Raw genomic sequence first — 23659 nt, 5'->3', positions numbered from 1 at the left:
TAAGTTGCGTGTTTAAAATTTAAATATCATGAACGACACGTAATGTAATTTAAAATGAAAGTTCGAATAATCTTGGGATCAACAATCAACGATAGTAATTATAGTGAGTAAAGTATCAGAGTAGGTTGCCTCACATATGAAATTCAAGTGTTATACATACTTCAAGTCACTCAATATACGTTTTTTACACGTTTAGCTCTCCATACAGAAAATGGCTTCTAACAATGTCGAACCTCAACTTCCTCCGGTAACACAAACTATAAAAGTTCAATTCCTACAAAAGATTTTCCGCAAAAACAAATTGTAGTACGCAGATTGGGGAGCTGTAAAGGTGTAAACCCACATTATATATAGTGGTCAGACAAAAAGGAAACTGTCAAAAAGTCAAGCTACTTCCGACTGTAGGTGGATTAAACATCATAATCAATCTTAATAACCTAAACCACCACAAGGTGGCCTAGTGGTTGAGGTGAATTCTAGGTCCGTATTCCATATAGCTTGTTTTGGGTTCGATTTCTGATATTGATGAATCACACGACAATGGCCAGAAAGAGGCTAAAATACCTCTGTGAATCTATCCGATCCCCAAAAAAAAAGTAAACTACCGTGACTTCTCAATTAGCTGGTCCTTTTTAAAAAAGAAAATCTTAATAACCTAAGAATTATTGATCCTAATTGAATTTCCCCAGCTTCTATAAAGCTGCATTAGTGTTACTTACAAGGCCATGTGGAGGATCAATCAATCAGTAGGACCATTGCCTTAGTGGCCAACTCAGATTAATACAACACATTCATAATATATGAAGAAAAAAGTTGCAATTTTGTCACTTCTTTGGCTGCCTTATTCCAATATAACAATCAAGTGATTAGTACAGATATCTAATGATCAAACTTTCAACTTTAAATCCCACATCGACAGATTCAACTTAAAGCTGCAGACTTTTAAGTTTGGTTTTGAAGTTCCGAGGTATTGTAAGTTTTGATCAGAACAAAGTTTCTTCATGCGACTCAGAATCCAGAATCTGAACACTGATGGCAGCGGAAGCTGAGGTTCCGGAATCTGTATCCGCCACGGTACGGTTTCTTCATCACTCTCAGTCAAATTGCTTACTGTTCTTTTTATTCTTGTAATATTATGATCGATCTTTCTATGTATGTATGATATAATTTTATCTTGTAAGATGGTTTTTAGTAGTTTAATCACGTAATCGAAAGATTGATCCGCTGTAATATACGGTATTAAGTAAATAATTAGTAGGCAAGATCATGTGTTGTTACTAGTTTCAGTTTGTTTTTTGAGCAAGAAATCCAGATAGCAACGTAAATACGCGAAAAAAATTCAACGTAAAATAGTATGGCTATGCTTAAAGCTTGTTTGGATTGATAATCAAAGATCAAACCGTATTGAATCTGGGAAATAGTTTATAAACTCGGATTTTCTCGTAGTATGTTAGATTTCGTAGTATTGAATTCAGGATGGCCTGATGTAATGAAAGAAAAGAAACAGACAACTATGCAAAGTGAAGATATTTGTTCTGAATGAACGCTACGTTGAGCTACTCCGTTCATGTGTTGTGGAAGAATGAACTCTTAACGGTACATTCTGCGCAACGAAAAATAAAGAAATAAAACATTGGTGTGTGTATAAAGAACACAGAAATGAGGGGATTCTAGTTTCGAATTCCATGCTTAGATTCGTTGTACGACAGTTAAAATCTCTCCTTTCGCTGAGCAACGAATGATCTCTTGCAACAGCTTCTTCGTAAAATAAACACGAAAAGTATACGAGTTATGAAAACGTTGAAGCTTTACATTCAATGTGACTATGTTTCTTTTGTTTTGCCCCCTACTCCTAGTTATGAAAATTTGAAAAACGTAATGTTTCCTTTGTAATGCAGGCGGAAGGGGAAGACGGATATCTGACAACGGGGAAGTTTGACATAACTGTCAACCAATTTTCCCCAGTACAATTGAAAAAATCCGAAGGCGAGGAGTGTCAACATCCTGAACCGGTGAAATGCTTTGTAGAGGGTGAAATTGCGCCCGTTGAAAGCAAGAACGGAATCTCAGAGTGCGGAAATCCTTTAGAAACACTCTCAGATTCAAAGGTTGACAAACAAGAGGAAGATGCACGGAGAAAAGGTGAGGCACTGGATATAGGAGAGGCTTCAGTGGTGGAGGAGGAAGATAGTGATGGATTTTCCGCTGTAGAGCACAGCAAAGCGAATTCAACAGATCACAAAGGAGAAAGCGAGACTAACTTATATGAGAACATTCAGCCTGTCACCTATGAGCTTGCTAGACCGAAGTTAAATTCTGAGGAAGACGAAGCAGCAACTTCGAGAGAAAGTTCAGAAACAATCACCACTGCTGAAGATGAGAGACAAGTTGTAGAACAAAGCTGCGAGGAAGAGGGGAAGGTAGAGGAAGCAAATACTAGTTATGACACCATTGAAGATGAAATTCCTGACGAACAGGTTAATAAAATACTTGCTTGAACCCTTTTCATTTGAACTAGAAAGTGTTTGGAAATTTGTTGAGTTTCTTGGCTGCATAATTCAATTGAAAATATATCTCAAAACCTTTTTATCAAAAGACTTGGTTCGTGTTCTATTGATGTTGCAGAATCTCCCAGTGGCAAGTATCTTGATGCAAATTGTTACGGAGTCAGAGATTGCTGAAGTAGGCGAGAGCACCATATCGGAGCCAAATGAAAATGTTGAAAGATCTGAAGGAGTTCTTAATGTTTCAATGGTGAAAGGTGACGAAGGTGATCAGGGAGATGGTACCAACCCAACTAAGGATGACAAAGATGCAGATACATTTACCACCAAAGTGGCTGAAGATGATGAGTATAGTAGTGCAGTCACGATTAAAGAAACGAGCGCAAAAGTAACATCAAATGATGATGAAAGTTCACCACAGACCTTGCAGAAATGTGATTCAGGAGAGGAGCTTCAACATTCGCGGGATGTGTTGCCTGAGGAAACTAAGACAGAAACATCCCGGGAAAATGCAGAAGAGAGTACCTGCACAAAAGAGGAAACAACAATTCAGCACACGCAAGAATCCTTGGACGAAGAAAAGAAAGAAGCGACTGAAAACACAAGTAATTTAGAAGATGACAATGCAAGGGAGGAGGTAACATTGGAATTAACGCTTTTCATGAGTTTTTATTTCTGGTTTATGATCTGCCATTTCAGTTTATGATGGTTTCGTCGCTAATGTAGGTGCTTGAGACTTCCGGTACAAAACAAGAAACCGGAGAACACTTGCTTGGGGAAATTCATACGGAATACCCTCAAGATTTTGTTGATAAAGAAACAAATGAAGAAACCTCAACAGATTATCAGGTTTACTTGAACACAAACATAAACCCTACCAAAAGTGCTATCCTATTTCTTCATCTCCAAGTATATGACCTTTCGTTTTTTTTTTTTTCAATTTTAGGCATTTGTTGAGGCAAGCGATTTGAGTACAAATACAGAGGAAAAGAACTTAAAGGAACAGGCCATTCCGGAACTCTCTTCTCCGTTGGTAGTAGAAGAAACAGCTACGGAAATCCCAAGGGAAGAAGAAACCGGTGTCTTGATTCTAAAAGAAGAGGTTAGCATGATATCAGGATTTTCGATTTTTACATTATAGTCTATTGTATTACATATTCCAATCAAGAATTGGTATCCCCTGCAGAAAAAGGAAGAAGATGCAGAATGTAACGAGCCCGCTGAGGTAGCGAGTATGACACATGAAACACAATCTGAAACCACAGAGGACACAACAGAGCCAAATAAGGACCTCAATGCTCCAATTTCAGAAGAAAGCAACAAAACATTTGTTGAAAATATTTCCACTCTCGCTGAGGTATCTGTGACGGAGACAGAGAAAAATATTCAGGAGAAAGATGGCCTGGCGGTTAGCTGTTCTGACTCTGCGTCGGGTGAAGTGAGTCATGTAACAGGTGTGAAGGAAGCTGAAACAGAAAAGGAGGAGCAGAAAGAAAACATTGATACTGCTCCTGAAGAGAAGGGTCAAGCAACCATCTTAAAAGACGAAACAGCCTCGGAAGTTGAAGGTATTGGTGCACAAGCAGAGGAAAATTGTGAATCAAAAGAGAAGTTGGAGGAGCATATTCCAACAGCAGCAGATGAGGGTGAAGCATTCTCGAAGGAAGCCGAGGCAGAAATTGAGGAGCAGATAAACAATAGTGATGTTGCTGCTGGAGAGAAGGTTCTGGGAACCATCTTAACAAATGAAAAATCCTTCGACGTGGAAGATACCTGTGTGCAAGCAGAGAAAAATGTCGAATCAAATGAGAACTTGGAGGAGAATTTTCCAACAACAGCAGATGAAGGTGAAACATGCCTGCAGGAAGCTGAAGCAGAAAGCAAGGATGAGATTAAAAGTACTGATATTGCTCATGCAGATACTGATGGACACGGAGATGAAATTGATAATTCTGAAGAGAACTTAGATCAGCAGATCCCAGCAGGCGAACGTGAAACAAGCTTGAAAGCAGCCGAAGCAGAATATAAGGAGCAGGGAAAACATGCTGATATTGTTCCTGAAGAGAAGGGTCTTACAACCATCTTAACAGATGAAACACCCATAGACGTCGAGGATATTGAGGTAGAAACTGAGGACTGTGTCGAATCAAAAGAGAATGTGGAGGAGCAGATTCCAACAACAGCAGATGAAGGCGAAAAAAGTACTTACATTTCTCCTGAAGGTATTGAAGTACAAGCAGATGAAAATTTTATTACACTAGAGAATTTGGAGAACCCGATTCTAACAACATCAGGTGAACGAGAAACAGGCTTGGGAGAAGCTGAAGCAGAAATTAAGGAGCAGATCAAAAGTATTGATATTGTTCCTGAAGAGATGGCAACCATCTCAACAGCCGAGACACCCTCAGATGTTGAAGTTATTGGTGTACAAGCAGAGGAAAGCCTCAAATCAAAAGAGAACGTGGAGGTAAGATTGGAATTAACGCTTTTCATGAGTTTTTATTTCTGGTTTATGATCTGCCATCTCAGTTTATGATGGTTTTGTCACTAATGTAGGTGCTTGAGACTCCCGGTACAAAACAGGAAACTGGAGAACACTTGGTTGGGGAAATTCATACGGAATCCCCTCAAGATTTCGTTGATAAAGAAACAAATGAAGAAACCTCCACAGAGTATCAGGTTTACTTGAACACGAACATAAACCATACCAAAAGTTCTACCCTATTTCTTTGTCTCCAAGTATATGACCTTTCGTTTTTTTTTTCTTCCAAATTTAGGCGTGTGTTGAGGCAGCCGATTTGAGTACAAATACAGAGGAAAAGAACTCAGAGGAACAGGCCATTCCAGAACTCTCTTCTCCGTTGGTAGTAGAAGAAACAGCTAAGGAAATCCCAAGGGAAGAAGAAACCGGTGTCTTGATTCTAAAAGAAGAGGTTAGCATGATATCAGGATTTTCGATTTTTACATTATAGTCTACTGTGTATTACATATTCCAATCAAGAATTGGTATCCCCTGCAGAAAAAGGAAGAAGATGCAGAATGTAACGAGCCCGCTGAGGTAGCGAGTATGACACAAGAAACACAATCTGAAACCACAGACGACATAACCGAGCCAAATAAGGACCTCAGTGCTCCAATTGCAGAAGAAAGCAATAAAACATTTGTTGAAAATATTTCCACTCTTGCTGAGGTATCTGAGACGGAGACAGAGAAAACTATTCAGGAGAAAGATGGCCTGACGGTTAGCTATTCTGACTCTGCGTCGGGCGAAGTGAGTCATGTAACAGGTTTGAAGGAAGCTGAAACAGGAAAGGAGGAGCAGAAAGAAAACATTGATACTGCTCCGGAAGAGAAGGGTCAGGCAACCATCTTAAAAGATGAAATGGCCTCGGAAGTTGAAGATATTGGTGCACGAGCAGAGGAAAATTGTGAATCAAAAGAGACGTTGGAGGAGCATATTCCAACAGCAGCAGATAAAGGTGAAGCATTCTCGAAGGAAGCTGAGGCAGAAATTGAGGAGCAGATAAACAATAGTGATGTTGCTGCTGAAGAGAAGGTTCTGAGAACCATCTTAACAGATGAAAAATCCTTCGACGTGGAAGATACCAACGTGCAAGCAGAGAAAAATGTCGAATCAAATGAGAACTTGGAGGAGAATATTCCAACAGCAGCAGATGAAGGTGAAATATTCCCGAAGGAAGCTGAAGAGGAAAGCAAGGATGAGATTAAAAATGCTGATATTGCTCATGCAGATATTGATGAACACGGAGATGAAATCGATAGTTCTGAAGAGAACTTGGATAAGCAGATTCCAGCAGTGGAATGTGAAACAAGCTTGAAGGCAGCCGAAGCAGAATATAAGGAGCAGGTCATACATGCTGATATTGCTCCTGAAGAGAAGGGTCTAGCAACCATCTTAACAAATGAAACACCCTTAGACGTCGAGGATATTGAGGTAAAAACTGTGGACTCTGCCGAATCAAAAGAGAATGTGGAGGAGCAGATTCCAACAACAGCAGATGAAGGCGAAAAAAGTACTTATATTTCTCATGAAGATATTGAAGTACAAGCAGATGAATATTTTATTACACCAGAGAATTTGGAGAACCCGATTCCAACAACATCAAGTGAACGAGAAACAGGCTTGGGACAAGCTGAAACAGAAATTAAGGAGCAGGTCAAAAGTATTGATATTGTTCCTGAAGAGATAGCAACCATCTCAACAACTGAGACACCCTTGGACATTGAAGACATCAGCGTACAAGCAGAGGAAAGTCTCAAATCAAAAGAGAATGTGGAGGAGCAGATTCCAACAGTAGCAGATGAAGGTGAAAATTTCTTGAAGGAAGCCGAAGCAGAAAACAAGGAGCAGATTAACGAGGAAACTTTGAATTCACAAGAATCCTCAGACAAAGAAAAAGAAGAAGGGACTGAAATTACAAACACAAAAGATAACACTGAAAGGGAGGAGGTAAGATCGGAATAAACTTTTTTATGAGTTTTTCTTTCTGGCTTATCATCTGACTAGTAGTCTCCCTATACAGTTTAGTTATTGGCCGAAATGCAGGATTCATAACATATCACTGATAAACACGATGGTTTATTTTCATATGGTACAAACGATTTCTAAAATATATTTTCTCCTTATATATTTTGACGGTTTCATCTCTAACGTAGGTGCTTGAGACTACCAGTACGGAGCAAGAAACTGGAGAACATGTGGTACACGAAATTCATACTGTCCCAGAACCTCCTCGATATTCCATTGCTAAAGAAACAAATGAAGACAACTACGCGGAATATCAGGTTTACCTGGACACAAATATAAAGCCTGCAATTGCTATCCTTTTGCTTCGTCTCGCAGTTCATAACCTATGTTTTTTTTCCCTTCCAATGTTAGGCATGTACTGAGGCAGCTGATTTGAGTACAAGTGCAGAGGAAAAGAACTTAGAGGAACTTGACAGTCAAGAACTCTCTTCTCCTCTCGTAGTACAAGAAGCAACTAATGAAATCCCGATGGAAGAAGAAACCTCCGCCACGCTTCTAGAAGAAGAGGTAATCTACCATAGATATCAAAATTTTAGATTAGTACATTAGTATTATCTTGCAAATTCAAATTTACAATTCATATCCACAACAGGAAAAGGAAGGGCATGCAACATGTAACGAGCCGACTGAGAAATATGAGGCAGAGATTGAGAAAAATATTCAGGAGAAAGATGGCAACACAGTTAGCAATTCTGAATCTCTGTCTGGAGAACTGAGTCATGTAACAGCCTTGCATGAATCTGAAACAGAGATTGAAAGGCAGGACAAAAACATTGACACTGCTGCTGAAGAGAAGGGTCAAGCAACCATCTTGAAAGAAGCCATTGATACTGCACCGGAAGAGAAGGTTGAAGCAACCATCTTGAAAGGTGAAACGGCCTCGGAAGTTGAAGATATTGGTGTACAAGCAGAGGAAAAATGTGAATCAAAAGAGAATTTGGAGGAGCATATTCCAACAGCAGCAGACAAGGTTGAAACATTCTCAAAGGAAGCCGAGGCAGAGAAGGAGGAGCAGATAAACAATGGTGATGTTGCTGCTGAAGAGAAGGTTCTGGAAACCATCTTAACAAATGAAAAATCCTTCGACATGGAAGATACCAATGTGCAAGCAGAGAAAAATGTCAAATCAAATGAGAACTTGGAGGAGAATATTTCAACAGCAGCAGATGAAGGCGAAACATTCCCGAAGGAAGCTGAAGCAGAAAGCAAGGATGAGATTAAAAATGATGATATTCCTCATGCAGATATTGATGGACACGGAGATGAAATCGATAGTTCTGAAGAGAACTTGGATAAGCAGATTCCAGCAGGGGAATGTGAAACAAGCTTGAAAGCAGCCGAAGCAGAATATAAGGAGCTGGTCATACATGGTGATATTGCTCCTGAAGAGAAGGGTCTAGCAACCATCGTAACAGATGAAACACCCTTAGACGTCGAGGATATTGAGGTAAAAACTGAGGACTCTGCCGAATCAAAAGAGACTGTGGAGGAGCAGATTCCAACAACAGCAGATGAAGGCGAAAAAAGTACTTATATTTCTCATGAAGATATTGAAGTACAAGCAGATGAAAATTTTATTACACTAGAGAACTTGGAGAACCCGATTCCAACAACATCAGGTGAACGAGAAACAGGCTTGGGACAAGCTGAAACAGAAATTAAGGAGCAGGTCAAAAGTATTGATATTGTTCCCGAAGAGATAGCAACCATCACAACAACTGAGACACCCTTGGACATTGAAGACATCGGTGTACAAGCAGAAGAAAGTCTCAAATCAAAAGAGAATGTGGAGGAGCAGATTCCAACAGCAGCAGATGAAGGTGAAAATTTCTTGAAGGAAGCCGAAGCAGAAAACAAGGAGCGGATTGACGAGGAAACTTTGAATTCACAAGAATCCTCAGACAAAGAAAAAGAAGAAGTGACTGAAATTACAAACACAAAAGATAACACTGAAAGAAAGGAGGTAAGATCGGAATAAACTTTTTTATGAGTTTTTCTTTCTGGCTTATCATCTGACTAGTAGTCTCCCTATACGGTTTAGTTATTGACCGAAATGCAGGATTCATAACGTATCACTGATAGAATATGCGAAAATACGATGGTTTATTTTAATATGGTACAAATGATTTCTAAAATATATTTTCTCCTTATATATTATGACAGTTTCCTCTCTAATGTAGGTGCTTGAGACTACCAGCATGGAGCAAGAAACTGGAGAACATGTGGTACACAAAATTCATACTGTCCCAGAACCCCCTCGAGATTCCATTGCTAAAGAAACAAATGAAGACAACTCCGCAGAATATCAGGTTTACCTGGACACAAACATAAAGCCTACAATTGCTATCCTTTTTCTTCGTCACCCAGTACATAACCTATGTTTTTTTTAACTTCCAATGTTAGGAATCTACTGAGGCAGCTGATTTGAGTGCAAGTGCAGAGGAAAAGAACTTAGAGGAACATGCCATTCAGGAACTCTCTTCTCCGCTGGAAGTAGAAGAAGCAACTAACCAAATCCCGAAGGAAGAAGAAACCTACACCACGCTTCTAGAAGAAGAGGTAATCTAGCATTCCATATCAAATTTTAGATTAAAATACACTATAGTATTATCTTGCAAATTGAAATTTACAAGTCACATCGACAACAGGAAACGGAAGGGCATGCAACATGTAATGAGCCCAATGAGGAATACGAGGCAGAGATTGAGAAAAATATTCAGGAGAAAGATGGCAACACAGTTAGCAATTCTGAATCTCTGTCCGGAGAACTGAGTCATGTAACAGCCTTGAAGGAATCTGAAACAGAGATCGAAGGGCAGGACAAGAACATTGATACTGCTCCGGAAGAGAAGGGCCAAGCAACCATCTCAGCAGATGAAACGACCTCGGAAGTTGAAGATAGTGATGTACAATTAAAAGAGAACCTTGAGTCGGAAGAGAACTTGGAGGAACAATTTCCGATAGCAGCAGATGAAGGTGAAATAATCTCGAAAGAAGCCGAAGCAGAAAACCAGGAGCAGATAAAAAATGTTGATATTACTCATGAAGATCTTGATGCACAAGCGGAGAAAACTGTCAATTCAGTAGAGAATATAGATAAGCAGATTCCGCCAATAGCACATGAAGGTGAAACAAGCTTGAAAGAAACCGCTGTCTTGATTCTAAAAGAAGAGGTTAGCATGATATCAAAATTTTCGATTTTTACATTATAGTCTATTGTATTACATATTCCAATCAAGAATTGGTATCCCTTGCAGAAAAAGGAAGAAGATACAGAATGTAACGAGCCTGCTGAGGTAGCGAGTATGACACATGAAACACAATCTAAAACCACAGAGGACAGAACAGAGCCAAATAAGGACCTCAATGCTCCAATTTCAGGAGAAAGCAACAAAACATTTGTCGAAAATATTTCCACTCTCGCTGAGGTATCTGAGACGGAGACTGAGAAAAATGTTGAGGAGAAAAATGGCCTGGCTGTCAGCAATTCTGACTCTGCGTCGGGTGAAGTGAGTCATGTAACAGGTTTGAAGGAAGCTGAAACAGAAAAGGAGGAGCAGAAAGAATACATTGATACTGCTCCAGAAGAGAAGGGTCAAGCAACCATCTTAAAAGATGAAATGGCCTCGGAAGTTGAAGATATTGGTGTACAAGCAGAGGAAAATTGTGAATCAAAAGAGAAGTTGGAGGAGCATATTCCAACAGCAGCAGATGAGGGTGAAGCATTCTCGAAGGAAGACGAGGCAGAAATTGAGGAGCAGATAAACAATAGTGATGTGACTGCTAAAGAGAAGGTTCTGGGAACCATCTTAACAAATGAAAAATCCTTCGATGCGGAAGATACCTGTGTGCAAGCAGAGAAAAATGTCGAATCAAATGAGAACTTGGAGGAGAATTTTCCAACAACAGCAGATGAAGGCGAAACATCCCTGCAGGAAGCTGAAGCAGAAAGCAAGGATGAGATTAAAAATGCTGATATTGCTCATGCAGATATAGATGGACACCGAGATGAAATCAATAGTTCTGAAGAGAACTTGGATAAACAGATTCCAGGGGAATGTGAAATAAGCTTGCGAGCAGCCGAAGCAGAATATAAGGAGCAGGTCATGCATGCTGATATTGCTCCTGAAGAGAAGGGTCTAGCAACCATTTTAACAGATGAAAGACCCTTAGATGTCGAGGATATTGAGGTAAAAACTGAGGACTGTGTTGAATCAAAAGAGAATGTGGAGGAGCAGATTCCAACAACAGCAGATGAAGGCGAAAAAAGTACTTATATTTCTCCTGAAGATATTGAAGCACAAGCAGATGAAAATTTTATTACACTAGAGAATTTGGAGAACCCGATTCTAACTACATCAGGTGAACGAGAAACAGGCTTGGGAGAAGCTGAAGCAGAAATTAAGGAGTTGGTCAAAAGTATCGATATTGTTCCTGAAGAGATAGCAACCATCTCAACAGCTGAGACACCCTTGGACGTTGAAGATATCGGTGTCCAAGCAGAGGAAACTCTCAAATCAAAAGAGAACGTGGAGGAGCATATTCCAACAGCAGCAGATGAAGATGAAAAATTCTTGAAGGAATCCGAAGCAGAAAACAAGGAGCAGATTGACGAGGAAACTTTGAATTCACAAGAATCCTCAGACAAAAAAAAAGAAGTGACTGAAATTACAAACACAAAAGATGACACTGAAAGGGAGGAGGTAAGATCGGAATAAATTTTTTTATGAGTTTTTCTTTGTGGCTTATCATCTGACTAATAGTCTCCCTATACGGTTTAGTTATTGACCGAAATGCAGGATTCATAACGTATCACTGATAGATATGAATATGCGAAAATACGATGTTTTATTTTAAAATGGTATGAACGATTTCTAAAATCTATTTTCTCCTTGTATATTATGACGGTTTCATCTCTAATGTAGGTGCTTGAGACTACCAGTATGGAGCAAGAAACTGGAGAACATGTGGTATACGAAATTCATACTGTCCTGAAACCACCTCGAGATTCCATTGATAAAGAAACAAATGAAGACAACTCCGCGGAATATCAGGTTTACCTGGACACAAACATAAAGCCTACAAAAGTGTGATCCATTTTCTTCGTCTCCCAGTACATAACCTTTGGATTTTTTTTCCCTTCCAATGTTAGGCATGTTCTGAGGCAGCTGATTTGAGTACAAGTGCAGAGGAAAAGAACTTAGAGGAACATGACATTCAGGAACTCTCTTCTCCGCTGGTAGTAGAAGAAGCAACTAACCAAATCCCGAAGGAAGAAGAAACCTACACCACGCTTCTAGAAGAAGAGGTAATCTAGCATTCGATATCAAATTTTAGATTAAAATACACTATAGTATTATCTTGCAAATTGAAATTTACAACTCATATCGACAACAGGAAAAGGAAGAGCATGCAACATGTAACGAGCCCAGTGAGGAATATGAGGCAGAGATTGAGAAAAATATTCAGGAGAAAGATGGCAACACAGATAGCAATTCTGAATCTCTGTCCAGAGAACTGAGTCATGTAACAGCCTTGAAAGAATCTGAAACGGAGATCGAAAGGCAGGACAAAAACATTGATACTGCTCCTGAAGAGAGGGGTCAAGCAACCATCTCAGCAGATGAAACGGCCTCGGAAGTTGAAGATATTGATGTACAATTAAAGGAGAACCTTGAGTCGGAAGAGACCTTGGAGGAACAAATTCCGATAGCAGCAGATGAAGGTGAAATAATCTTGAAAGAAGCCGAAGCAGAAAACCAGGAGCAGATAAAAAATGTTGATATTGCTCATGAAGATGCTGATGCACAAGAGGAGAAATCTGTCAACTCAGAAGAGAACATAGATAAGCAGATTCCGCCAATAGCACATGAAGTGATTGAAACTACAAACACACTAGAAGATGACACTGCAAGGGAGGAGGTAAGATCGGAATAAACCTTTTCATGAATTTTTCTTTCGGCCTTATCATCCGACAAGTAGTTTCCTTACGCGGTTTAGTTATTGACCAAAATGCAGGATTCATAATGTATCACCGATAGATATGAATATGCGAAAATACGATGGTTTATTTTAGTATGGTACAAAACGATTTCTAAAATCTATTTTCTCCTTATATATTACGACGGTTTCATCTCTAATATAGGTGCTTGAGACTACCAGCACGGAGCAAGAAACTGGAGAACATGTGGTACACGAAATTCATACTGTCGTGGAACCCCCTCGAGATTCCATTGATAAAGAAACAAATGAAGAGAACTCCGCGGGATATCAGGTTTACCTGGACACAAACATAAAGCCTACAAAAGAGTTATCCTTTTTCATCGTATCCCAGTACATAACCTTTGTGTTTTTTCCTTCCAATGTTAGGCCTGTACTGATGCAGCTGATTTGAGTACAACTGCAGAGGAAAAGAACTTAGAGGAACATGACATTCAGGAACTCTCTTCTCCGCTGGTAGTAGAAGAAGAAACTAATGAGATCCCGAAGGAAGAAGAAACCAACGCCGTGCTTCTAGAAGAGGTAATCTAGCATAGGATATCAAAATTTTAGATTATTACATTATAGTATTATCTTGCAAATTCAAATTTACAGTTCATATCCACAACAGGAAAATGAAGGTCATGCAACATGTAACGAGCCGACTGAGAAATATGGGGCAGAGATTGAGAAAAATATTCAGGAGAACGATGGCAACACAGTTAGCACTTCTGAATCTTTGTCTGGAGAACTGAGTCATGTAACAGCCTTGCATGAATCTGAAACAGAGATCGAAGGGAAGGACAAAAACATTGATACTGCTGCTGAAGACAAGCGTCAAGCAACCATCTTAGCGGATGAAACGGCCTCAGAAGTTGAAGATATTGATGTACAATTAAAGGAGAATCTTGATTCAGAAGAGAACTTGGAGGAACAATTTCCTATAGCAGCAGATGAAGGTGAAATAATCTCGAAAGAAGCCGAAGCTGAAAACAAGGAGCAGATAAAAAATGTTGATATTGCTCATGAAGATGTTGATGCACAAGCAGGGCAAACTGTAAATTCAGAAGAGAACATAGATAAGCAGATTCTGCCAATAGCACATGAAGGTGAAACAAGCTTGAAAGAAGCCGAAGCAGAAGATAAGGAACAGGTCACATGTGCTGATATTGCTCCTGAAGAGAAGGGTCTAGCGACCATCTTAACAGATGAGACACCCTTGGAAGCAGAAGATATTGGTGTAAAAGCAGAGGAAAGTTTCGAATCAAAAGAGAAGTCCGAGGAGAAAAATCCAATTGCAGCTGATGAAGATGAAACATTCTTGAAGGAAGCCGAAGCAGAAAACAAGGAGCAGATAAAATATAGTGATATTGCTCCTGAAGACAAGGGTCTAGCAACCATCTTAACAGATCAAAAGGCTTCGAACATTGAAGATATTGGTTTACAAGCGGAGGAAACTTTCAACTCGAGCAAGAACTTGGAGAGTAAGATTCCATCAACAGCAGATGAACATGAAACAAGCTTGAAAGAAGCCGAAGCAATAAATACGGAGCAGTTCAAATACACTGATATTGTTCCCGAAGAGAAGGGTCTTGCAAACATCGTAATGGATGAAACATCTTTGGACGTAGAAGATATTGATGTAAAATTGGATGAAGTTTCCGAATCAAAAGAGAACGTGGAAGAGCAGGTTCCAACCGTATCACATGAGCGTGGAACATTCTTGAATGAAGCTGAAGCAGAAAGTAAGGAGCATAAATACAATACCGATATTTCTCCAGAAGAGAAGAGTCTAGCAACCGTCTCAACAGATGAGGCAACGTTGGACGTGGAAGATATTGGTGTACAAGTAGAGAGAAGTTTTGAATCAAAAGAGGACTTCGAGGAGAAAATCCCAACGGAGGATGAAACGTTCTTGAAGGAAGCGGAAGCAGAAACCAAGGAGCATATAAAATGCAGTGATATTGCCCCGGAAGAGAAGGGTCTAGCAGACATCTTGACAGATGAAACATCCTTGGACGTCAAAGATATTGAGGTAAAAGCAGAGGAAAGTTTTGAATCAAATGAGAACCTGGAGGAGCAGATTCAAACAGCAGAAGGAGAAGGTGAAACACGTTTGAGGGAAGCCGAAGCAGAATCTGATGAACGGGTCAAAAATGATATTGCTCCTGAAGAGAAGGTTCTGGAAACCATCTCAAAAGATGAAATGGCCTTGGACATTGATGATGCTTATGTGCAACTGCAAGCAGAGGAAAATTCCGACACAAAAGAGTTCTCGGACAAGGAGAATCCGACAGCAGCAGATGAAGGTGAAGAGAAGATAGCACATGGAAATGTAGTTTTGAATGACACCGCTGGAGTGCAAATTCTTGAAGAAGCAGAACCGAAAGTGGGAGTCGAAGAGGAGAGTTGCAAATCAGAAGCTCAACCTGAAAAGACCAGCACGATAGTTGAAGAGGTACGCAATATAAAATATGAATGAATGTATTCCTGTGACACAAACACACCGAATTATAAACAAACAGTCAATAACATATTTTCTCCATGTCTCCTTAATTCTTCACGAAACTTCAATGTTTACAGGTCTTTGATGAGTCAAAGATCACAGGCAGAGATTTCATCACAGAAGAAATCATAGAAGGCAATGTCGCATGTTTTACACAAGAATCAATTGGAGAGGATACAGTTAACAAATCCCAAGAAATTGAAACTGAGAATAAAAATTTAAAGGAAGAGGGAAGCTGTATAGAGAGCTTAAAAGAAGGCAGCGGTGATGATCTCTCACTGGAGTACATTCGAGTAGATGAAAGTGAAACGCTCAAAGATGACCAAAAGGATGAAGTGAAGTCCAGAGGAGAGGTCAGCTTAAAAGGCGCACACTGTCTCTACGGGAATTTTCTTTTATCTGTATGTCTATATATAATAAGGTTATATTTTTTTGCAGATTCTTAAAGAGTCACAAGCTGATGGAGTAGATGAGAGCATCACAGGTGAGACAACTATGACTGCTGAAAGGTCTCTACAGATTGTTACTTCACCGGTGAAATATGAAGAAGGCGAGCAGGGAGAAAGTAGCAGTCCAGTTTCGAAGGAGGAGGGTAGCAATGAGGACACATTTTCTACCAAAGTGGCTGAAGAGGGTGATGACGATAATGGTGCAGTCACGGTTATAGAAACAAGTGCAGACGTAAATGGTGAAGAAGGTTTACCACAGGCCGTGCAGAAATATGAACCAGTCGAGGGGCATGAAAAGTTGCTCGACCTGATGCCTGAAGAAAGTAAGACAGAATCATCGAGCGAAAATGCTGAAGTAGTTACCTGCACAAAAGAGGAAATAAAAATTCAGAACATACAAGAATCCTTGGATGAAGAAAAGAAAGAAGAAGAGACAACACCCGTGAATGATACAAAAGAAAATGAAACTGAAGTAGAGGAGGTAAGATTTGCATAAACAATCTATGACATTTTATTTTTGTAACTTCTGTCATAGTTTATAATCCTTTCATCTCTGACATAGGTGTTTGAGATTGCAAGTACGGAACAAGAAATGGGAGAACATGCAACGCGGGAAATTCATACAGTTGAGGACAACACTCAAGAGTTCAATGACAAAGAAACAACCAAAGAAAATTTGAACGAATATCAGGTTACTTGAACACGAAAAACAAAAGTCTACTGAAATACATGATCCCTATATTTGGTCTTCTTCAGATATGAAACTCTTTTTTTTACCATTTAGGTGTCATCTGAGGCAGCTGATTCGAGTACAGATATTGTTGGAAAGAACTCAGATGAACAGGCCAGTCGAGAACTCTCTTCTTCGCCGGTAGGAGAAGGCCCAAGTACCGAAAGCTCAAAGCAAAAAGAAAACTATGTTTTGAGTCTGAAAGAAGAGGTCAGCTTGCATACAATATAGAAATCAGTATATTAGATTGTTCGATTATATCATAACTTTACAATTGTCGATTTACACATTTATACTAGGAAAACAAAGCCACACATGCTCCTACTTCAGAGGAACAAACCCACACAGACTTGAAGGGAGCCAAAGCAGAAACCAAAGAGCAGGTCAAAGATATTGAAATTGATCATGAAGAGAAGGGTCTAGCAACCATCTTAACAGATGGAGCTGCCTTGGAAAATGTTGACTCAGAAGAGTTTTCAGAGAACCAGATTCCAACAGTAGCAGATGAAGGCGAATACAACACTGAGCTGGCGGGAGATAAGGCCGTGGATGAAAGCTTTCAAGTGCAAAGCCTTGAGGAAGCAGAACCAAAATTGAGAGTTGAAGATGAGAGTCGCGAATCAGAAGACCATCCCGAGAATAACACCATGATAGTTGAAGAGGTATGCAATATACAATATGATGACCATAATCATTAACAACCATGCACAATCATATAGAAACGCTAATTTCGTATTTTCTAACTCGTCCTTTTCTTTGTAAAGCCCCAACTGCCAGAACAGGTCCTGGATGAGCCAAAGAGCACTGGCGGAGATTTCAGTGAAGGACAAACCACAGAAAGCAATGCTGCAATTTGTACACCAGAAAGAATTCAAGAAGAAACTGCTAAGAACTCTCAAGACAGTGACAAAGAGACAGAAAACTTAATGGAAGAGGGAAGTAGTATCGAGAGCGTGAAAGCATGCAATACTGATGACCCGTCACAAGAGTTTATCCTGGACGATGGAAGCAAAAAGTTCGATGATAACAAACAGGATACAGTGAAGTTTGAAGGAGAGGTCAGCTTATAAAGCTTACTTTGTCTCTAGGGAAATTATTGTTTGTCTATTTCGAATATAAACTTATTTTTTGTACAGATACTTAAAGAGACAGAGATTGCTGGAGTAGGTGAGAGCACCACACATGAAACGAATCAGATTGCTGAATCATCTGGAGAAATTTCTGGTGCTTCACCAGTGAAGTATGAAGAAGGTCAGCCGGGAGAAGGTAGCAGTCAAGATTCAGAAAAAGCTTCAAAGGATGAGGATGTTACTGAAGACGATGACAATAATGGTGCAGTCACAGTTACTGAATCAAGTGCAGAGGTTACATCAAAAGGGGAAGAAGAATCAGCACAGGCTTTGGAGAAATCTGAACCGGAAGAAGAGAAGGTACCGGTCAAAATTAGTGATGTAGCGGATGTGAAAGAGGTTTGCGATTTGGAGGACAAAGCTTCTTTCGCCGAAAAGACAACAGAAGAGACAAGCTTGCAAACAGAAGGGCATGCGGAGGTTTCTGAATTGGCTCCGGAAAAGCTAGATGTTGAAGCTACTGAAGAAGAATTCAAAGAAAGTTCTGAAATAGTTCCTGAATCCGATTCTAGGAGCATTGATGTAGCTTCGAAAGATGAGATTGTTACTAGTCAGACACTCGATGAAGGGATATCACAAGAGCAAGTTGAAATCCCATCTTCTACATTGCTTACTGAGGCAAAGGAGATTGAAGCTTCTCAACATGAGCATGAAACTCCAACCAAAGACAAGAATATAGAAGAAGAGCATGAAAAGGAAATCCCGGCTGATGAAAACGAGAGAGATTTATCTGCTGAGAGGTCAGAAGATGAGACACCCTTGCAAAAGGAAGAGTCTAAAGAGCTCAAAGCTTCTGAGTTGGCTCTGGAAAAGCTGGATGCGGGTGATACAGAAGAAGGAATCAAAGAATCTCTTAAGACAATCTCTAAATCCGGTTCTCAAAGCACTGATGCAGTTTCGAAAGATGAAATTGTTGCTGACCAAACACACCTTGAGGCATCTTATGCTTTGCTTCCCATGGAAGAGGAGCTCAAAACTTATCAAGACGACCGTGAAACTACAACCCAAGACAAAATTATAGAGGAAGAGTATGCCAAGAAAACAGAAGTGCCGGCTGATGAAAATGGGGGAGATTTAGTTGCTGCAACGTTGGGAGAAGAGACACTGCTGAAGGAAGAGCCCAGGGAGCTCAAAATTTCTGAATTGGCTCCAGAAAATCTAGATGCTGATGAAACGAAAGAAGAAATCAAAAAATCTTTTGAAAAGGTGTCTAAATCTGATTCTCAAAGCGCTGAAGTTGTTTCGGGAGATGAGACGACTGCTTACCAGACAGAGCTGGCGGGAGATAAGGCCGTGGAGGAAAGCTTTCAAGTGCAAAGCCTTGAGGAAGCAGAACCAAAATTGAGAGTTGAAGATGAGAGTTGCGAATCAGAAGACCATCCTGAGAATAACAACATGATAGTTGAAGAGGTATGCAATATACAATATACAATATGATGACCATAAGCATGTGACCCATGTACAATTGTATAGAAACTCTAATTTCGTATTCTTTAACTCTTCCTTTTCTTTGCGAAGCCTCAACTGCTAGAACAGGTCCTGGATGAGCCAAAGAGCACTGATGGAGATTCCAGTGAAGGACAAACCACAAAACGCAATGCTGCAATTTGTACACCAGAAAGAATTCAAGAAGGAACTGCTAAGAACTCTCAAGACAGTGACAAAGAGACAGAAAACTCACAGGAAGAGGTCAGCTTATAAAGCCTACTTTGTCTCTAGGGAAATTATCGTTTGCCTGTTTCGAATATAAACTTATTTTTTGTACAGATACTTAAAGAGCCAGAGATCGCTGGAGTAGGTGAGAGCACCACATATGAAACGAATCAGATTGATGAAACATCTGAAGAAATTTTTGATGCTTCACCAGTGAAGTATGAAGAAGGACGGCCGGGAGAATGTAGCAGTCAAGATTCAGCAAAAGCTTCAAAGGAGGAGGATGTTACTGAAGACGATGACAGTAATGGTGCAGTCACAGTTACTGAATCAAATGCAGAGGTAACATCAAAAGGGGAGGAAGATTCAGCACAGCCTTTGGAGAAATATGAACCTGAAGAAGAGAAGGTACCTGTCAAAATTAGTGATGTAGCAGATGCGAAAGAGGTTTGCGACGTGGAGGATAAATCTTCTTTTGCCGAAAAGACAACAGAAGAGACAAGCTTGCAAAGGGAAGGGCATTCTGAATTGGCTCCAGAAAAGCTAGATGTTGAAGCTACTGAAGAAGAATTCAAAGAAGGTTCTGAAATAGTTCGTGAATCTGATTCTAGGAGCATTGATGTAGTTTCAAAAGATGAGATCACTACTAGTCAGACACTCGACGAAGGGATATCACAAGAGCAAGTTGAAATCCTATCGTCTACATTGCTTACTGAGGCAAAGGAGATCGAAGCTTCTCCACATGAGCATGAAACTCCAACCAAAGACAAGAATATAGAAAAAGAGCATGAACAGGAAATGCCAGCTGATGAAAACGCAGGAGATTTATCTGCTGTGAGGTCAGAAGACGAGACACCCTTGCCAAAGGAAGAGTCCGAAGAGCTCAAACCTTCTGAGTTGGCTCTGGAAAAGCTGAATGCAGGTGATACAGAAGAAGAAATCAAAGAAACTTTTAAGACAATCTCTAAATCCGATTCTCAAAGCACTGATGCAGTTCCAAAAGATGAAATTGTTGCTGATCAAACACACCTTGAGGCATCTTATGCTTCGCTTCCCAAGGAAGAGGAGCTCAAAACTTATCAAGACGATCGTGAAACTACAACCCAAGAGAAAGGTGTAGAGGAAGAGTATGCCAAGGAAACAGAAGTGCCAGCTGATGAAAATGGGAGAGATTTGGTTGCACCAACGTTGGCAGAAGAGGCACTGCTGCAAAAGGAAGAGCCCGAGGAGCTCAAAGTTTCTGAATTGGCTCCAGAAAATCTGGATGCTGGTGAAACGGAAGAAGAAATCAAAGAATCTTTTGAAAAGGTGTCTAAATCTGATTCTCAAAGCTCAGAAGTTGTTTCGGGAGATGAGACGACTGCTTATCAGACACTCCATGAAGGTATATCAAACGAGCAACTTCAATTACCATCTTCTACGTTGGTGCCTGAGGAAAAGGAGATAAAAATTTCTGAACATGAGCATGAAACTACAACCCAAGACAAGAATAAAGAAGATGGGAGCACAGAGAAAAATGAAGTTCCAGCTGATGAAAACACTAGAGATTTATTTGTTGCTGTAACTTCTGAAGAAGAGACATTCTTGCAAAAGGAAGAGCCTAGAGAGTTTAAAGCTTGTGAGTTGGCTCCGGAGAAGCTACATGCTGGTGAAACTGAAGAAATCAAAGAAACTTTGGAAACAATCTCCATATCTGATTCTCAATGCATTGATACAGTTTCCAAAGATGATATTGTTGCTGATCAAACTCTTGTTGGGGCATCTTATACTTCACTTCCCAATGAAAAGGAGCATGAGGCAGGTGAAAATGAAGTGCCAGCTGATGAAAATGGGGGAGATTTAATTTCTGCAAGGTCAGTCGAAGAGACAATCTTGCAAAAGGAAGAGCCCGGGGAGCTCAAAGTTTCTGAATTGGCTCCGGAAGAGCTGAATGCTGGTGAAACTGAAGAAGAAATCAAGAAAACTCCTGAAAGAGTGTCTAAACCTGAATCTCCAAGCACTGATGTAGTTTCGAGAGATGAGGCCATTTCTGAACAGACGCTCCATGAAGGAATATCAACAGAGAAACTTCAAATACCATCTTCTGTATTGCTTCCTGAGGAAAAGGAGATCAAAGCTTCGGAAGAGCTTGGAACTACATTCTCTGACAAGAATATAGAAGACAACTCGAGCAATTTGCAAATGCAAGATGATGAGAACACAAAAGCTATAAGCACAGCGAAAGAGCCAAGCTTGATAAAGGAAGAGCCGAGGGAACTCAAAGCTTCTGATTTTGAGCTTCACCTTACTCAAGAAGTACCAAGGGAAAGTTCAAATGAAGAGGTAATATATACAATTGGACTCACTCATCATGTATTTATCTTCCTGCAGTTATCTATATATTGAAGCAAAAGTATTAACTAGGGGTAACTTAACAGATCACGGAGGATGAGAAACTTCCAGAAGAGTCGGAGCCAGATTCTGTCAGAGAAGAGAGCCGCCATCATGAAAACAAAGCAAAAGCTGAAAAACAAGGAGAGCAGACCGATGAACATCAGAACAAGGTCAGTGAATAGAAAACAAATGTTCCTAATTATTGTTTTAACATAAATTCTCATTACTTACAACTTTGAATCTTTAATCTCTAATCCAGTTGTCCGAGGTAGATGAAAAGGGAATTCCCAGTGAGAAGTATGAAAGACAGCTCACATTTGAAGACTTAAGTATCAAGGAGCATGACCCATGTTTTGTGGAGGATAAGACAATACAAGACGGCTTTCCAGAAGAAGAGAGGAGAGTTGAGGAGGCAGCTTTTGAATTTGACCTCAAAAATCAAGAAGACGAAATAAACTCAAAGAGCAGCATAACAGAAGAAACCCAAATCGAAAAGGTCAGATTACATCGAACCCTCACTCCTTTCTTGCCATGCAAGTCATTTGTTAAACACAAAAATTATGCTTAATTAAAACAGATATTCCTCTTATCTTTCTAAAAGAATTTTTAATCTTCTTCCTTAACGATTTTTAACATGGTTAACGAAAAAAAGTCAACTTAGAAGCTTAATCATTTATCTAAAGCAGGACTCAAAGAATTCTCCAATTGTCGAAACTTCACAAGAGGTTGAAGCAAAGGATACTAAGTCTACCAATGATACATGCGTTGCTCCAGAAATGAAAGAAAGAATACAAGTGGGTACGCACTCGCCTGAGGAGAAAGAAGCAACAGCGATTTCCAAAGAACAGCAAATTGAGGAAGACGAAGAAGAAGAGCACGAAAGTTCCGAAGAGGTGAAAGTGGATGAAGAGAAAGGAGAAAAGGAACACAAAACCGAAGAGCCAGGATATGATTCCCCCATCATGGTAGAAGCCTCAAGAGATGCTGATGTCAATGTGAAGGTGGTTTCACATAAGAAGTCTAACCACATTCTTTCGGGTATCAAGCATTCGATTTCCAAGGTGAAGAAAGCCATCACTGGTAAGTCTTCTCATTCAAAGACAAAGTCCGAAAAATGAAGGGAAACAAAATGCAAGGATCCAGATGGATTCCAGCGGTTGAAGAATTGGGAGCTTTAACGAATTTTGTGGGTGTGCTAGCTTGTTCCAAGTTCCGATTGTTTTCGACGATATTGGAGAGGTTTGAGTGTGAAGTGTGTGATTGTGCAGCTTGAATAAAGTTCATATTCATTGATTTGTAGAGTGAGCTAAATGTTTGCAGGACTGTAAATTTGTAATTTGTGTACAGTGTAGGGCGATTGTATATGTTTCTCACTTCGGTTTTTTGAGTGAAAAGTGAAAGTTTTCAACATCTAGTCACAATTTTCATTTATTAGTGTAGAACAGACGATGGTACAAATAGATGGTAAGAATCATATTAAATGGTCCTTCACTTGTCTACTCATGAACTGTTATACTTTTAACTCAAAAGAGAAAACATTGGCTTGTAAAATTATATTTTCGAATAATGCTAGGTAAATCAACTTTTTTAGTCCTCTAGATTTTTAAGGGCAGCGGGAGGCACACTGGACACCACGTGACGTGCGGTGCTCTTCCAGCTGCTGAATAGAAAAGATAACTCTTCCTAAGACCCCTCGCTAACGTCTCTGAACTCCCTAATGTTGACGTCAGCCACCGCGTCCCGGTTCAAGAAATTTAACCCGATTCTTTTCCTGAAGTTCGCAATG

The 23659-nt window shown here is 39.9% G+C and overlaps 1 protein-coding gene across 1 annotated transcript; it reads left to right on the top strand.

Moving 5' to 3' along the window:
• Nucleotides 1-825: 825 nt before the first annotated feature.
• Nucleotides 826-23372, top strand: LOC137709290 (uncharacterized). Its single transcript, XM_068448378.1, has 35 exons — nt 826-1074; nt 1899-2477; nt 2626-3141; nt 3231-3353; nt 3451-3606; nt 3691-4726; nt 4799-4971; nt 5061-5183; nt 5282-5437; nt 5524-6975; nt 7182-7310; nt 7405-7560; nt 7646-9016; nt 9234-9362; nt 9457-9612; nt 9702-10226; nt 10311-11756; nt 11979-12107; nt 12206-12361; nt 12451-12975; nt 13199-13327; nt 13423-13575; nt 13664-15490; nt 15616-15891; nt 15977-16468; nt 16550-16678; nt 16772-16927; nt 17017-17379; nt 17482-17775; nt 17854-19257; nt 19366-19536; nt 19615-21822; nt 21918-22043; nt 22133-22369; nt 22560-23372. Exons 1-35 carry the CDS (start codon nt 1033-1035, stop codon nt 22989-22991), a joined length of 17475 nt encoding a protein of 5824 aa, XP_068304479.1. The 5' UTR covers nt 826-1032; the 3' UTR covers nt 22992-23372.
• The last annotated feature ends 287 nt before the right edge of the window (nt 23373-23659 follow it).

Source organism: Pyrus communis, chromosome 11 (genome assembly GCF_963583255.1).
Source record: "Pyrus communis chromosome 11, drPyrComm1.1, whole genome shotgun sequence".
NCBI lineage: Eukaryota > Viridiplantae > Streptophyta > Magnoliopsida > Rosales > Rosaceae > Pyrus > Pyrus communis.
Note: the sequence above shows the minus strand (reverse complement) of the source record. Positions and strands in the feature narration are given on the sequence as shown.